The sequence below is a fragment of the Anomaloglossus baeobatrachus genome, chromosome 1 (assembly GCF_048569485.1).
Source record: "Anomaloglossus baeobatrachus isolate aAnoBae1 chromosome 1, aAnoBae1.hap1, whole genome shotgun sequence".
NCBI classification, from domain to species: Eukaryota; Metazoa; Chordata; class Amphibia; order Anura; family Aromobatidae; genus Anomaloglossus; species Anomaloglossus baeobatrachus.
Genome location: NC_134353.1, coordinates 129583121 through 129600448, shown reverse-complemented (window position 1 = coordinate 129600448; position 17328 = coordinate 129583121). Strand labels below are relative to the sequence as shown.

Here is a 17328-nt window from a genome sequence, read left to right as displayed (position 1 = left end):
CAACATGCGGTCTAAGGAACTCTCAATTGAGGTGAAGCAGAACATCCCGAGGCTGAAAAAAAGAAAAAATCCATCAGAGAGATAGCAGACATGCTTGGAGTAGCAAAATCAACAGTCGGGTACATTCTGAGAAAAAAGGAATTGACTGGTGAGCTTGGGAACTCAAAAAGGCCTGGGCGTCCACGGATAACAACAGTGGTGGATGATCGCCGCATACTTTCTTTGGTGGAGAAGAACCCGTTCACAACATCAACTGAAGTCCAGAACACTCTCAGTGAAGTAGGTGTATCTGTCTCTAAGTCAGCAGTAAAGAGAAGACTCCATGAAAGTAAATACAAAGGGTTCACATCTAGATGCAAACCATTCATCAATTCCAAAAATAGACAGGCCAGAGTTAAATTTGCTGAAAAACACCTCATGAAGCCAGCTCAGTTCTGGAAAAGTTTTCTATGGACAGATGAGACAAAGATTAACCTGTACCAGAATGATGGGAAGAAAAAAGTTTGGAGAAGAAAGGGAACGGCACATGATCCAAGGCACACCACATCCTCTGTAAAACATGGTGGAGGCAACCTGATGGCATGGGCATGCATGGCTTTCAATGGCACTGGGTCACTTGTGTTTATTGATGACATAACAGCAGACAAGAGTAGACAGATGAATTCTGAAGTGTACCGGGATATACTTTCAGCCCAGATTCAGCCAAATGCCGCAAAGTTGATCGGACGGCGCTTCATAGTACAGATGGTCAATGACCCCAAGCATACAGCCAAAGCTACCCAGGAGTTCATGAGTGCAAAAAAGTGGAACATTCTGCAATGGCCAAGTCAATCATCAGATCTTAACCCAATTAAGCATGCATTTCACTTGCTCAAATCCAGACTTAAGACGGAAAGACCCACAAACAAGCAAGACCTGAAGGCTGCGGCTGTAAAGGCCTGGCAAAGCATTAAGAAGGAGGAAACCCAGCGTTTGGTGATGTCCGTGGGTTCCAGACTTAAGGCAGTGATTGCCTCCAAAGGATTCGCAACAAAATATTGAAAATAAAAATATTTTGTTTGGGTTTGGTTTATTTGTCCAATTACTTTTGACCTTCTAAAATGTGGAGTGTTTGTAAAGAAATGTGTACAATTCCTACAATTTCTATCAGATATTTTTGTTCAAACCTTCAAATTAAACGTTACAATCTGCACTTGAATTCTGTTGTAGAGGTTTCATTTCAAATCCAATGTGGTGGCATGCAGAGCCCAACTCGCGAAAATTGTGTCACTGTCCAAATATTTCTGGACCTAACTGTATATGTCTAATGATGGCATCAATGTCATGCATGGTGTGCCCACTTACAGTGCAGTCAGCTGCCGGCTGCCGGCATATTCTCTGCTCCCAATACCCTGGATTATGGGTGTGCGAGAAGTGAATATTTATAGCTTTAATCGGCGTCCAGCAGATTGCAGTGCAGGGACCGAACAGGTCTCTGTGCTGTGATGTATTTCAGCTGGATGCACACCCTCAGATGCACATCCAGCTGAAACAGGCGCTGGGGCTGGTGGATTCCCTGTATCTCTGGGCCCGGAGGTGATTGTGATATCTGCGATCATTACACCTCTGATTGTTCCTATCTTTTGTGTGTACTGTCCTGTCAACCACAAAGACTGGGCAGTTGGATTTTAACATGTCTAATAAAAATGTTGATTGATTTCACCCACCACCAGAGACGTCTGATCGCTGCTCATTTCCCCCTTTTAAAATGCCGAATACATGCACGCTCAGCCACCCTAATAGTGCATTTGTTTGTTGGGCTGAAAAGGAAGAGCTAACCAGTGTTGAGCCGACAGCTATGTAATGTGTACAGCAAACACTTGTTAAAATGGTTTCCTTAATGAGCCAATGAACCTAATGGAATGCAAATAATAATAGGTGTGTCCTGCGGAGATTACACCGCCATTGTTTGCCATGCATAAACCGTGTCACTTAGAAGTGTTTATCATGAGGGTTTGGTATGCCAATCCTAATGAGCAATAATAGAAGATCTGAAGTAGAAAATACACAGCAGACACCAGTAACACGTGCGGCCCCGCAACTAAAAAATACCTTCCAGCATTAAGACATGACACATGACGATGAATGACTGCCTATGCAGAATACCCGTTCTCTAACAGGAGAACATGGCCGGGAATTGCCTATTTTTAGTTCCTCTCACATAGCCTGATTATTCTTACAAATGTTATCCTCTGCTTCACGTTACACAAAGCCAATCCGGCAAATATAATTCCAAGACAGATGGGCATGTTACAGGAAACAGTGTATGTTATCCTCTAATATTTTGTAGCTTTTGCTATTTTTCAACATTTACTATTTTTGTGAACAAGGGAATCCAGTATATACATATTACCAGCCCTTTAGGACCACCAGTGTCTTTGTTGAAGGCTTATTTTGGGAAGGATGGTTTAGAATTCTTAATGTCTCTAAGATCGTTCCCCAAAGAGAAGCGTAGAGTTCATTCCGGAGTCAATCCGGCTGGCTGTATTTTCCTAGTATCATGTCCTTGTATGTTAATGTGAACTGTTGCCACACATTAGGTTTTTTTTATTATTCTTGTGCATAAAGTATAGTAAAATGAAGAAGACTATAATGCACCTTATATGTGAGCTTATATAATGCGTTCATGTGCGCTTACATAATGTGCTTTACGTCTGTAGCATTATCACTGGTTACGGAGGAGCTGATGCCTGTCTTCTCCTGTTTAGTGATGTGTGTAGACCCTCACTGGATGCTGCTGATGTCATGGCCTATTTAGAACAGCATAGCATTACAGTGCACAGTTGCCAGTTGTCTCTGTAACCGCTGTTTATGGACTGGCACGACCAATTAATGTAATCCGCAGCTTCTGCGGCCAGCAGTGCCATGAATTTGTGCCGTTCTAATTACACTACATGTGGATGTCACTAAAGAGAAATATTTCTATTAGATCAACTGAATATAATAGAAATAAATAAACTGCAATAAGAAATACATAAGACTATGAATATATAATTACATTTAGAACACGAGTGTTATAGGATGAGTAAATTGGGACTGACTATAATAACGTTTTAAGTTTCACAAATGATTATGTTTTTATGAATATTGACCATTTGGATTCACTCTTTATTGTTTTGCTTATATCTTTATAGAGTTTATCTAAATTGCATTCCATTACTTAGTGCAATAGACTAGAGCAGCGGGGTCCCCAACCTGTGGATCGTGGGTCCATGATGTGTGACTCGTGGCTGTCTGCCAGCTTGGTGCATTAGCACCAGGTCTTGCAAAGAGCTATGAAGAGAAGGTCTCCAGATGGTGACATTTGTGGGCAACCCTACACAGAAGAGCAGATCTGAATGAAGGTGAAAACCCCTGGATATTGGCATACTGCCTCGGTGTGGGGAATTCTGTGGAAAAGCTTTGGCTCTCATTATACTGGTAATGGGAGCTCTAGGTGTCACTACTGTGAGAGGCAAGAGCTAAATGTGGCTTTCGACCCTCTCTCAGAGCTAAATATGGCTCTCGACTCTCTCACTGAGCTAAATGTGACTCTCAACCCTCTGTCAGAGTTGAATGTGGCTTTTGATCCTCTCTCAGAGCTGAATGTGGCTTGCGACCATCTTTCAGAGCTAAATGTGGCTTGTGACCTTCTCTCAGAGCTGAACATGGCTCTCAACCCTCTCCGAGAGCTAAATTTGGTTTGTGACCTCTCAGTGCTGAAAGTGGCTTGTGACTATCTCTCAGAGCTGAATGTGGCTCACGACCCTCTCTCAGAGTTGAATGTGGCTTGTGAGCTTCTCTCATAGCTGAATGCTGCTCTTGACCATCTCTCAAAAGGTAAATGTGGCTCTCAGCCCTGTTTCGGAGCTAAATATGGCTCTAAAGGTTAGAAAGATTTGCACCTCTGGACTATAGTATTCTGATTAAGTTGAGGGCAAACCTATGTGTTGCATGTTATCTTTATACTCATTACATAAGTGTATTGCTCTTTCTTTTGGGGCCATGTGGGATATCCTGTGACCTTATCATAGGTCTAGACTAAAGGCCCTTTTACACACTGAGACTTTCTAGCGATCCCACCAGCGATCCCAACGTGGCCGGGATCGCTACAAAGTCTCTTTTGAGTCGCTGGTGAGCTGTCAAACAGGCAGACCTGGCCAATGACGCAGCAGTGATGTGGACCTGCAGAACGACCTAGTTGGTCATTGGGGACGTGTCATAGCAGCTATCTGAAAGGGAAGTCGCTAACAAAGTCGTTGTAACGGTGTCAAACACACCGATGCATGCTGCTCAGCGCGAAACAAAGGACCAAAAAATGGTCCTGGAAGATTTGTAGCGATCAGCAACCTCACAGCGGGGGACAGGTCGCTGATGTGTTTCACACACTGCAATGTCGCTGGGGAGGTCGCTATTGCGTCACAAAACCGGTGACGATACAGCGATGTCGTTAGCGATGTTGCAGTGTGTAAAGGGACCTTTAGACCCGTACAAGTAAGCAAGGGCGGACATACTGTATCATTGGTGCAGACTGTGCAGTCACCCAAGGGCTCAAGAGGATGGGAGACCCATTTCCACCTCCAAAGCAAGTGGAATTGTGCATTTTGATGAGCTCCTAGGCTGCAATGGGCCCATATATTGTTGCACAGGGGCCCTTTTCTGTCTGTGTTTGTCAGTGCAAGTAAACACATTTTTAATTGTTCACAGGTTTTGCAGGTCTGTAAAAGATGAAAAATGCTATGACGGAGGCCAGACATTGTCCAAGTAACTCTGTCAGCTTCTTTGAATGAATGGCAACTCGGGGCTCTATCAGTGTTTTTTGTTGGAATCCTGTTTTTTACAACAGAAGCCCTGACGTAGTTCTCAGAAGAGAGCACTGTATGTGTGCATAGAACTGTAACGTCATTTTTCACTACAGAAAAATGCAACAGAAAAAAATGACCCATTTTATGTTTGCTGTGAATTTGCCTTTAGATATAGCATTAAACGGGTTATCCTGTGAAAATAAGTCATCACTTACACACTGGATATAGTAGGTGACAACTTATTGATTGGTGGGGGTTCAACCTATGTTACCTACACCAATCAGCAGAATGGGAATTTATTTTTTCCCAGCAGGGCATCTTCATCCTTGTTCCAAATTGGAACAACGGGTCAAATAGACCTCTGTACTTCTTCCTCAGTCACTGTCATCCTATTAAGAAGGGGTACATTACCTTTTCTATTTCAATTAAATCTGTCAACATTTGAATTAAATAAAATGTTATGTGGGAGACCCAGGAGGACCCACTGCTGACACAGACATAAAAAAGCTAGAATGCAGTTAAACAAAATGTACATGAGTAAGCCAAAATGCTTCAGGGAAAGCGTCTTGTGGACAGATGAAACCAAGATAGAGCTTTTTGGAAAGCACATCATTCTACTGTTTCAAAAAATGGAATGAGGCCTACAAAGAAACAAACACAGGACCTACAGTAAAATATGGTGGAGGTTCAAATACGTTTTGAGGTTGTTTTGTTGCATCTGCCACTGGGTGCGTTAACTGTGTGCAAGACATAATGAAATCCGAAGATTACCAAAGGAATTTGAATAGCAACGTAGTGTCCAGTGTCTGACAGCTGGGTTTCTGTCCTAGGTCATGGATTAAATTGACGGTGCCAACAATTTTGGAATTTTATGGGAAATTATGTCCCATTTGACTTTTGTTCCCTGTTTTTTTTTGCATTGTTCCATTACACACAAAGGAAATAAACGTGTCATTGCAATAATTTTCTGTGAGAAATACTTAATTTACTGTAACAATGCCAAAGGTGACAACACTTAAGGCCATGACTATATATGGGGCATTCACCTATTAGCCTTACCTGCAACAGATGACTGACATTATAATTTAGCCTGTATTGGCAAAAAGACCCTAGCGTTATCCACTGATGAATCTAAGTTGGAAGAAATGCGTCAGAAACCAGCAGGGACTTTTAAGGCAAGTCTTTTAGGGTTAGCTGTGTACTACCCTTATAAGAATGGGAGTCTGGAGTTTCTGGGCTGGTTTAGCCTAACAGAGCTCAATAGAGCTTTCATCAAGAGTATGTGCTTCCCTGAACCAATGTTAAAGGGGCATTCCGGTGCCATGGGAGTCGGAGCTGAGTCTTCTGTTCGGCCGCAGCGCAGCTCTGGGTGATGACTGTGTACCACAATCGCCTATTTAGTTCAGGGGGACTTGTGGTGCAGAGTATTTACTTTCAGGCCAGAGGCCAGGGCTGATTCTCTCTTCAGAACCGCTTCCAGGCTGCTGATTGCAGCAGGGCCCAGTACCCCCAAGCACCTCACACAGACACAGTTCTATTCAAACATTAACGTTACTTTACTAGGCAAAAGTTTGATAAACTTCACATCACGCCGGCGGTGGGCACATTTTGTCTCCATCAACAAAGCTATACAGTCCGTTCTCCATAATACTTCAGATATACACTCCGGTTTCTCATCGGGGCTGCCACTAGCAACCGGAGTCACTCTTAATTTGCAGGACAGCAACTTCCCTAGTACTCGGGTCTCTGAACACCTCAATCCCTCACCTATCTTCATTCTGCAGGGCAAGATCAAATAGTCCTTTGGTTGCTTGCTGTCCCACCCACAGGGATTTTCAGCTATAAGCTAGGACAGGCTTTCTGGGGACGGCACTCCTCTCCCACTGCTGAAAGGACCTACTACCGTCGTTGGAGCCCACTGACCTTCCGCTGGTTGAGGGGGTTCCTTGGGTATCCGCCAGGGGGTGATCACCATCTAGGCCATCCAGACTATATCCACACTCTGGGACGTGGTTCACACAGCCCCATCCATATCAGGGCCCCACGTGCCCGGTACTGGGATCTGACCCAGAGGGTCCATCTAATTAAATCTGTTGGGAATACACACATATCACCCTCCTCGGGGACTCTCTTGTACTTTTCTGTGTCCCTCTCCTTTTTATCAGCTGGACTCCTCCCTGCCATTAACTCTTCCTAGCACGAAGTACCATGAGAAGCAGTGGCCGTACACAGTATGTTCGACTTTGGGGATTTGCAGGTCTGGGGTGGCCGAACCTCACACCCCCTTACACCAAAATTATGGCAATCCATACAGGATCATTTTGACTCTACAGCCCTTAAAGGGAATTGGGTGAGATTATTCCATTTATTATATATATACTGCTCAAAAAAAATAAAGGGAACACTTAAACAACAAAATGGTGTTTTAGTGTTCCCTTTTTTTTTAAGCAGATGCCCTATGTATGTACATATTTTGTTATTTATACATCTATACATCTTCAAAGGGATATTAATCTTCTCCATTCCCTTGCTGAGACCTCACAACATAGAAGCGGGCAAATTTTCTAGGGTATTTGTTCTATGTTTTTTTGTCTTATTTTGGTACGTCTATGAGTGTGGATCAATTTTAACTAATGATTAAAAGTTATATATTACAATTCTATAATTCTTTACTCTGCTGTATATAAATAATCAGGACTCAGACCAGTCTCTGTTATGCTTTGTTTTCTTTTTTAACTCATTTGAGACTACCGTTCATCTCTTCAGTTCTCAGTCGGTCAGACCCCTTTCACCACCGTTTGGGGGAAATTAGGATTATATTTTGGCTTGGTTTGGGTCTGTGCTGATCATATTATGAGCCCACACGCTCATCAGTCTCTTCGTGCAGCACATTTTGGTCCAGATTGTGCACAATGACATTTGGATGATGACCATGCACATCATGTGTGGTCCACATGTCCTTATCAACATCTGCAGAGATATAACAGGATGTTGATCAGAATCCACCAAGTCCAAGAGTCCAATCTGTGCCCAGTGAGATCTGAGCAACCTAATATGTGCAATATTGTAGTGAGTATACACCTCTTTGTTCTATTTTGGGGAAAATATAATATATATTACTAAATAAAATGAATATACAAGGAGGTTTATGAGCAGTCACATTTCTCTCTGCTCATTCAGATGAAAAGTGATGCCAAAATGATATAAACGCTATACAAGATAGTATATTGAATATGCTTTTTATGACTGCAAGATCTTTCTTTTAGTATCACATAAATGACGGTAAAGGATTAACCATTTCATGTCCTAACACTAAACAAATTGCACTTTGCATGTTTTTACAACCCTCTTTTTCTTTAAAGGGATTGTATTCCGAGAGCAATGTACGTAAATGAAAGTGTAGGCATTGCACAGCATCAGAAGCAACCCTCTTTGGCTTCCTAAGCTCTCACAACCCATCTGCTTGTAGCCAGTGATGTAAATGTACCAGCTGTTTGTAAAGAGCCACTCTGTGTAGGGCAGGAGGCTGGTCCCATTACCTTCCGTCAGCCTGCTTCCCAGCATAAGTCACTGTCTCGCCATCCATGCTGGCTGCATTGTCTCTAAACCTTCCACATCTCCACCAATCTGACATCTAAATGAACTAATCCTCTTACAGGTCAATGATTTTTTTTTTTTTCTCCAGCATTGCTTAGTATGAAATTTCAATCAGATTCATGATGTGCAACATCTGATTTAACCAAGCAGCAAACCATCAGCAAATAACAGTTATCTATCATAGAAGCTGGAAGCCTTTCTTGTAAGAGCAGCAAAGAAATTGGTGAGGAGGAAGCCATATCCACGCTGTGCTCAAAATGAAGGCTCTTCTGTTATTGGTTCTACCTTGGCTAAGCCCTGCCAACTATATAGACAATATGGGCAATCTACATTTCCTCTATTCCGAACTGTGAGTACTCACAGTGAACCTATATGTGTGTCTGTGTGTGCTGTCCACCTATGTGTCCAAACGTGATGGAATATGTTAAGGTAAAGTGTCTCCATGCTCTGTGTCCATGGGTCACAAACTGACCACTTTCTTATATTAAAGGGGGAAAACCCTCGTAATAAAATCTTTTGTTGTGATCGTTGGTGTTTTGTACTTGTAAATGGCCAACAAGGAGTTAAAACTATTGGGAGTCTGTTAGTAATAGACGTGCAGAAGTCATCTCGATGGGTTCAGTTGAGTGGGGATTCGTTGCTCCTTGGATCGAAGACTTGACACTTGTGCTCCAGTAAAACCCCTAAAGCTATAGCAGTGTTTGTATTACTGTTCGCTTTTTATTTCTATTACTAGTTTTTATATAAATGCTTGTGTCTTTAAGATGCCTCATTTGTATTCCTGGGAATCCTAATTAGCATCTTTCCATAGCAGAATCTTAGCATTTGCTCATGAATTAGCAATGGGGGAAAAAAATCATCTGTTTTCTGGCAGGAAGGCGATCCATTTCTTTAGAGATTAACATGGATGAACTGTTGAATATCCGGGATTTGCGTGTGTGAAATGCCTTTATGATAAATTCATTTCTCCAGTGACTGTATTTACTTCATAAAGCATCAATAATGTAGGCCACAATTGTAATAACCTTACAAGTGGTGACTAAGCATCGGCATGAATGGATGAATCCTGGTGATGGCAACAACTGGGTTAAAATGTCATTGCGGAACACTTGGAACCCAGATCACAAGTTACGAGCTAGCCTGGCCCTGACAAATCTGCCCTGACATCAGCCGGTTGTAGAATTTCTCCTATCCACATTGTTAATCATTAATTAATAGCTCGGTAATTGCTGGTGGCAGGGCTGACAATGATGAGGGACAAGCTATGCCTCCTCTGTAATTAGCTCTCCTCAAAGTCTGAATCAACAGATATTTTTTGTCACGTGTCCCTATGTTTACATCTACTGATTCACATCGGAGATAGTATGGGGCACCGGCACATATAGGTGTAACCGTATTAATAATCTGACATCACAGATTAACGATTAGCCAGCACACAGTAAACTCTACAGTGTCAACAGATTAGTACATGATTATCCTGTAAGGAGCAATGCTGTTGAGTTGGCAGAAGAAATACTAAATCTATATTATATAGAACACAAAGGAACTGCTGAAGTTCACTCATGTATGGAAAGGTTTCTACAGTTTCTCAGTTCTGGATCCATGCGAGATGAAGAAATGGAATCTTTAAACTCTATAGTTAGCCATATCCCAATGTGAAATACCGAATGAAGGGGGAATCCTCCCAGGAAAGCCTTTTGTTAAGCCATAAGTCATTTCTGCAGGAGTGGGCAGGCGATCAGATCCTGCAGGGGAAGGCTATATAAATAGCTACTTGAATAAAACTTCCAACTGGACAGTTGGCCAAACAGAATATTTATAGAAAGATCCATTTCATTCACGCATGTCAATAGTTTTTCTTTTACATGTTAGCGCAAAACAAAAAAAATCTGGATACAAATATTTTTAATATCAAAATTGTATCAAATTATAAAATAGAAATGTTGGTAAATTTAGAGCCATACCAGTGATATTTAGAGCAATATATTATTATTATTAGTGCATAACGTCCTATTGCGCTAATCTCCAGGGCGCTATAATGCATTGTATGTATGAAAAAAGGATTTTCAGTACATTACAAATGTAAAACACTAACATAAGGTAGAAAACAAATATGTGACTACAATGAGTGACAGACATACAGTATATAGACATACACTGCCATGAGAGCTTACAATCTACAAGATAAGGAGATAGGAGGTGATGGTGAATCTGCTTAGAAGACAGTGTACGAGCCGTAGGGTTATACTAAGTCGCCCGCATTTATGAAGAAGTGAGAATTTGGCCAATTTGTTAGTATTTTGAACTCAATTCTCCAGGCATTGAGCAGCCTGAGAAGGCGTTCAGAGATGAGAAAGACAAAGGAGTAATGAGGGGGAAGGTGGATTTACCTAGAAGCAGACTTGAGTTTTAGATGGGAGACCATAAATAAATGTATGGTGGAGATTGACTAGATTTCTTGATAGAAAAGGAGTAGATTTGAGAATTCTTTTCGAATTGATTGAGGCAGAAGGTGGTAACGGCTTGGATGTGGGGTTTGAAAGATTGGGCAGAGTCAAAGGTTTCCAAGATGAATAGAACTTTAGGAAGTGAGACTGGGGAGTGTGTAACAATTAGCAAAGGTTGATAGATCTGATCAGGGTGATCAGTTGATCAAAAGATAAAGACTCCAGTTTTCCCCATGTTGCGCTTTCGAAATTAAAGGAAGGATGATATAATTGATGGCCATTCTGGAATTTTGGTTAGCAGAGAAATGACATCTGTGATTAATAGGTAACTCTAAAGCGGGCTTTACATGCTACGATATTTCTAGCAATTCCTAGCGATATCGTACGCAAAAGCACCCGCCTCCGTTGTGCATGCGATATCGTGTGATCGCTGCCGTAGAAATATTATCGCTATGTCAGCGTCACACGCACTTACCTGGTTAGCGGTGGCGCAGTGACTGCCAAAAAATCCCTCCCTCAAGGGGTAGTGCGTTCGGCGTCACCGCGACATCACCGCGACATCACTAAGCGGCTGGCCAATCAAAGCAGAGGGGCGGAGATGAGCGGGACGAACATCCCGCCCACCTCCTTCCTTCCTCATTGCGGGCGGGATGCAGGTAAGGTGAGGTTCCTCGCTCCTGCGGTGTCACACACAGCGATGTGTGCTGCCACAGGAACGAGGAACAACATCTAGAAACAACCATTAACAATTTTTGGTTTTAGGACGACCTCTCCATGGTGAATGATTTTCACCACTTTGGAGGACGTTTAAGGTCGCTGGTAAGTGTTACACGCTGCAATACCGTTAATGACGCCGGATGTGCGTCACTAACGATGTGACCCCGACGATAAAACATTAACGATATTATAGCGTATAAAGCCCCCTTAAGTATAATTTTAAAAGAGCATCTGAAAACCATAGGATTCTATGCATTGTCACAAGTAAATGCTTGTCTTGATCCAGTGCCATCCTCCTTCCCTACGTCCTTTGTCATCCACACAGTCTCCCCCATCATACTCCTGAGCGCACCTACTTCTCTCTGCCCTGCCGAGGGCGAAGCAAAGTATTGTAGAGCGCATGCGCCGCCATTCTTTGGCCTGTTTATTACAGTACTTTGCTCTGCCCTCGGCAGGGCAGAAAGAAGTACACCTGCATAGGAGTGCAATGGGGTAGACTGTGTAGATGATGTAGGGCGCATCATCCACACGAAGCAGGGGCAGGAGGATGGTGATTGAAAGAAGGTAGGAGGAATCGGGTCAAGACTAGCGATGCCCATTGGACCGGGCCACCCCGCCCCATAGTTGAGAATAATAAAAGGGTTTTTTCTACATAATGCAAATCAGCTTGGGGACATATATAGAGCATTCTAGAATACCATATATGAGGGCATATAGGTGGTGACTGTACTTTATATGGGGAAAAACTGGTGACAGGCTCCCTTTAAATATGTATCACAAAAGGTCTTTTCTCGGTTATCAATTTCAGTACTCTGATTTTGACCTCCAGCACAAGTTTCGTGCAGAATGAGGTTAGATCATATAATCTATTTGCCCAATTATACTGGACCGTACATCACTATGGATAAAATGTCACCATGGCAGACATCTAAAATGATGTTAAAGCATGTCCTCAGAAATTGGTCCCATTACCTTCAATTATCCCTCACCACCCTTTTTCTCTTTGGAGAGAAGCTGAAAACACCTAATTGCAATGTAACCAGAAGTATACTATTTGATGTCACCAGCAACACCAGTAAATCCTGACAGCAGGCACACCTGAAAGGACAGAAAGTATGAGTCTAAAAAAGCAGGGGCAGATGTCCATAGAGTCTCTCATCCGAGAGAATCGGACTAATTATGCTAATGATACTCTGATCAAACTCAGAGTGTCACCATAGTGTGATCTGATTCTCCGAGATGAGAGAAATGGCACATGCTAAGAGGGGAAAATGGAGAATAAAATTTCTCCATCTCCTCCATCCTATGAGTCCTTGGAAACAGGATTGCACTCAGATGTCAGCGGCCACTGGATCGAGCCCCAGAGTTGAGCCATGACAAACAGCACACATGGTATTACATGACACATCATTGCACTTTGTATGTCAACCTCTATCGCCTGCTGTCTTCAGATTACATATCAAAAACCTGCTGATAGCATCTCTTTAATAGGTGATATCTGTCAGCTGAACAATCATTTGACAACTGTTGAATGACTTTAGTCAGTCCAATGTCTGAAAAAGCTTTCCCACTCACAATATAATATCAACAGAAATGACAAAAAACCATCTAAATGTAAATAAACAATTTTTACCACCAAAAACATGTTTGAAGACGAGTACCCATGGCAGAATGGGGACCCCAATCGTTTACTCACAATTCTATGATTTACTAACTGACAAAGGCTCAGATCTAGAACCAAAAATCAGTTGGCTATGGTTTTATGCATGTACATTTTTCTAGAATTAATGATTTGCTCTTAAGGACTTTGGGAGAGTGCACAATCCATCTTTTCCAATCATCACTTATCCAATATATACTGAACAAAAATATAAACACAACACTTTTGTTTTTGCTCCCATTTTTCATGAGCTGATCTCTAAGATCTAAGACTTTTTTCTATGTACACAAAAGGCCTTTTCTCTCATATGTTGTTCACAAATTTGTATAAGTTTGTGTTAGCGAGCACTTCTCCTTTGCAGAGCTATTCCATCCACCTCCCAGGTGTCACGTATCAGGATGCTGATTAGACAGCATGATTATTGTACAGGTGCGCCTTCAGCTGGCCACAACAAAAGACCACTCCAAAATGTGTAGTTTTACAGTATTGATGGTGTACAGGGGGATCAGAAAACCCAGTCAGTATCTGGTGTGACCACCATTTGCTGCACACAGTGCAAGACATCTCCTTTGCATTGATCAGGTTGTTGATTGTGGACTGTGGAATATTGATCCTCTCCTCTTCAATGGCGGGGCCAAGTTGCTGGATATTGGCAGGAACTGGACACGCTGTCGTAAACGCCAATCCAGAGGATCTCAAACATGCTCAATGGGTGACATGTCCAGTGAGTATACTGGCCATACAAGAACTGGGATGTTTTCAGCTTCCAGGAAAAATAGAAGCAAAAACAAGTATTGAGTTTATATTTTTTTAGGGTAAAATGTACTGTATTACCTATTCTATGGATATACAATGTTCTTCATTGGGAAACGCCACTTGAAGAATGAATATTAAAGCAGTTGTGTCTGAAACATTTGTACATTTTAGTTGTCTTTTTTTATTCCTCTGTATTTTGTGTGTAAAATAATTTTTCTGATATGACTAAAAAAAACACAAAAATAATTTTGCATGTTTTGGGGAAACAATATAAGATTATTTCCCAATTAGTTTTGTCTAGCACGTGTTACTTCCGCTCATTATTGAAACAGACAAGACCTATAGATCAATCCGAGCTTATGTGCTCTATAATGAAACAGTAAATACTTGTATTCCAGGATTCTTTCGTACTAGATTCATTGAGTGGATCAAGCTGGATCCCATGCCCAATATTCTTTCACTTAACATTTGCATGTTTTAGCAGTGTAAGGAGAAATGCAGTGGCATGCAAAAGTTTGGGCACCCCTTGTCAAAATTACTGCTATTGTGAACAATTAAGTTGAAGATGAAACGATCTCTAAAAGGCATAAAGTTAAAGACGACACATATCCTTAATATTTAAGGCAGAATAAAAATAATTTACATTTTTAAAATTAAAAGAATAGGAAAATGTGCCGATGACAAGGTTTGGACACCATGCATGGTTAGTACCTAGTAGCCCCCACCACCACCCCCACCCCCAAGTATCACAGCTTGTTAATGCTTTTTGTAGTAAGCTAAGAGCATTTAAAATATAGTTTGAGGGATTTTCATCCATTCCTCCTTGGAAAAGTCTTCCAGTTCTGTGAGATTCCTGGGTCATCTTGCATGCACTACTCTTTTGAGGTCTAGCCACAGATTTTCAATGATGTTCTGATCTGGGGACTGTGAGGGCCATTGTAAAACCTTCAGTTTGCGCCTTTTGACGTCATCTATTGTGGATTTTGATGTGTGTTTAGGATCATTATCCATTTGTAGATGCCATCCTCTTTTTAACTTCAGCTTTTTTACAGATAGTGTTATGTTTGCATCAAGAATATGTTGAAATTTCATTGAATCCCTCTACCCGTGAAATGTTCCCCATACCATTGACTACAACACCACCCCAAAGCATTATTGATCCACCCCAATGCTTAATGGTTGTCAACTTGTTCTTTTTCTGAAACTCTGTGCTCTTTTGTTTTCCTTTCGATGTGGCCAAAAAGTTCTATTTTAACCTCATCGGTCCATAGGATTTGTTTTCAAAATGCATCAGTCTTGTTTAGATTTTGTTTAGATGTTTTTTGCATACTTTTATGCACGGATGACACACATTTTTAAAGACATAGACACGGATGGGTAAATAAAAATAAACACAGATGGTGAAGACGAACTGTGCCACACGTATATGTTTTTATGCGGACATATGAAGCGGGCCGGAGGGAGATATTTAACAGTGAAATTGATGACACCCATCAAAAATAATAAATAATTCAGTAGAGAACTATCATTTGTGTCATCGGATTTCTTACAGTTTTTTCTTCATTGAAGGGCCAGACATATGTGATCCAGCTCTAAAGCATAATAAATATAGAAACGACATACAATAAAAATATTTGATGTCTGGTGAAATGATCTTCCAACATATTGGAAAAAGAACAAACAGTCTTTTAAGGCAGATGTTACCACTTACCAATCAAACTAACAGATATTTTTGTCAAGAGTCAAATTGGGTAGATTGATCCTGGAAAAAACAATCTGAGACTATTAAGAGTGTTTTAAATAGGTTATACACTACTATTTCATATGTATAAGGCCGGGGTCACACGAGCGTATGACATCAGATGTTATATGTTACTGACACTTTACTCAAACTCTGCTGCTTGTGAGCCGAGGGTCAATTCACTGCGATCAAATTAATCTCTCACGTGAGGATCGGAGAAGAAGAGACTACTTTCTCCATTCTTTTCTCTGCTTATATCGGACTGCACTCAGATGTCATCAGTGCAGTCTGATGTTTCATGCGCACTCTAAAGCGGGCTTTACACGCTACGATATATCTAACGAGATGTCAGCTGGGTCACGTCGTAAGTGACGCACATCCGGCATCGTTAGTGATATCGTAGAGTGTGACAGCTATGAACGAGCAGAAATACTCACCTTCTCGTTCATCGTTGACACGTCGCTCATTTTCAAAAAATCAAATGTCAGGTTGTTCATTGTTCCCGAGGCAGCACACATCGCTCCATGTGACACCCCAGGAACGATGAACTGCAGCTTACCTGCGGCCGCCGGCAATGCTGAAAGGAAGGAGGTGGGCGGGATGTTTACATCCCGCTCATCTCCGCCCCTCCGCTTCTATTGGCCGGCTGCTGTGTGACGTCCCTGTGTCGCCAAACGTCCCTCCCCCTTCAGGAAGTGGATGTTCGCCGCCCACAGCGAGGTCGTTTGGAAGGTAAGTGCATGTGACGGGGGGTTACAGCATTGTACAACACGGGCAAGAAATTGCCCGTGCCGCACAAACGATGGGGGCGGGTGTGATCGCAAATGCAATTGCACGATTAATTGAAGCATATAAACTAGCCTTTAGACTTGTATGGGTGCGTGTGATCCGATATACACTGCCAAAGCAGCATGCTATAATTTGTTTCTCATGCCGATTCAGCATGAGAAAAGAATCGCTGAGCTGCTTTGCCTCATTAGCTAATATTGGTCATCGTACAATGTGAGATTTTCTAGCATTGCACTCCTCTGTATTATACGCCAGTATGAGTAAGCCCTAAGAGAGATCCTAGTATTGTCTACAAATAATCTCTGTTCACCAACTGATCTCCCGCTGCTCCTCTCGAATTTCTGCCAGAATGCCCTGTTAGTCTCGTTGCATCCTCTTGATGCCATAGTTCTACAGTGGTCAGTGATTGACTGCAGGGGAAGCTTTACAGGGAATGTGTGATCAAAAATTGTTTAAATGTTTTTTGTTATGTTAACTGTAATTTTAAATATAATTTTATGTTCAGTGTATATTCCTATAGCTTTTTTTAATCCTTTTTACAACAGTTTGTATTTAAAGTGAAACAATCACCAGGATTTCTGTATATAACCTAAAGCCAGTGCTATACTGGCACTATCAGGCTGATTCTCTACATACCTTTAGTGGTCAGCTCGGATGTGTAGGATTTGAAATCCAAGAAAGTAAAGTTTATAATTTAGGGGGGGGTATGCATACTTATCCCCTCCACCTGTTAGAATTAGCATAAGTATCATAGAATCGACCTAGCAGGACCTGTGTGAGGTCATACCCATGTGACCT

The 17328-nt window shown here is 41.7% G+C and overlaps 1 protein-coding gene across 3 annotated transcripts in view; it reads left to right on the top strand.

The window, feature by feature from the left end:
• LNX1 (ligand of numb-protein X 1) overlaps positions 1 to 17328 on the top strand; it is a 309648-nt gene that overhangs the window by 44831 nt on the left and 247489 nt on the right. Inside the window, exon 1 of one of the 3 annotated variants that reach the window (XM_075347038.1) lies at positions 8379 to 8769. The exons of the other annotated variants lie outside the window; for them this stretch is intronic. Within the exon in view, the coding sequence (XP_075203153.1) occupies positions 8678 to 8769 (92 nt within the window). The 5' untranslated portion in view covers positions 8379 to 8677. Of the gene's footprint in view, positions 1 to 8378; positions 8770 to 17328 lie in introns of those variants that run through there. 3 annotated transcript variants of the gene reach the window in all.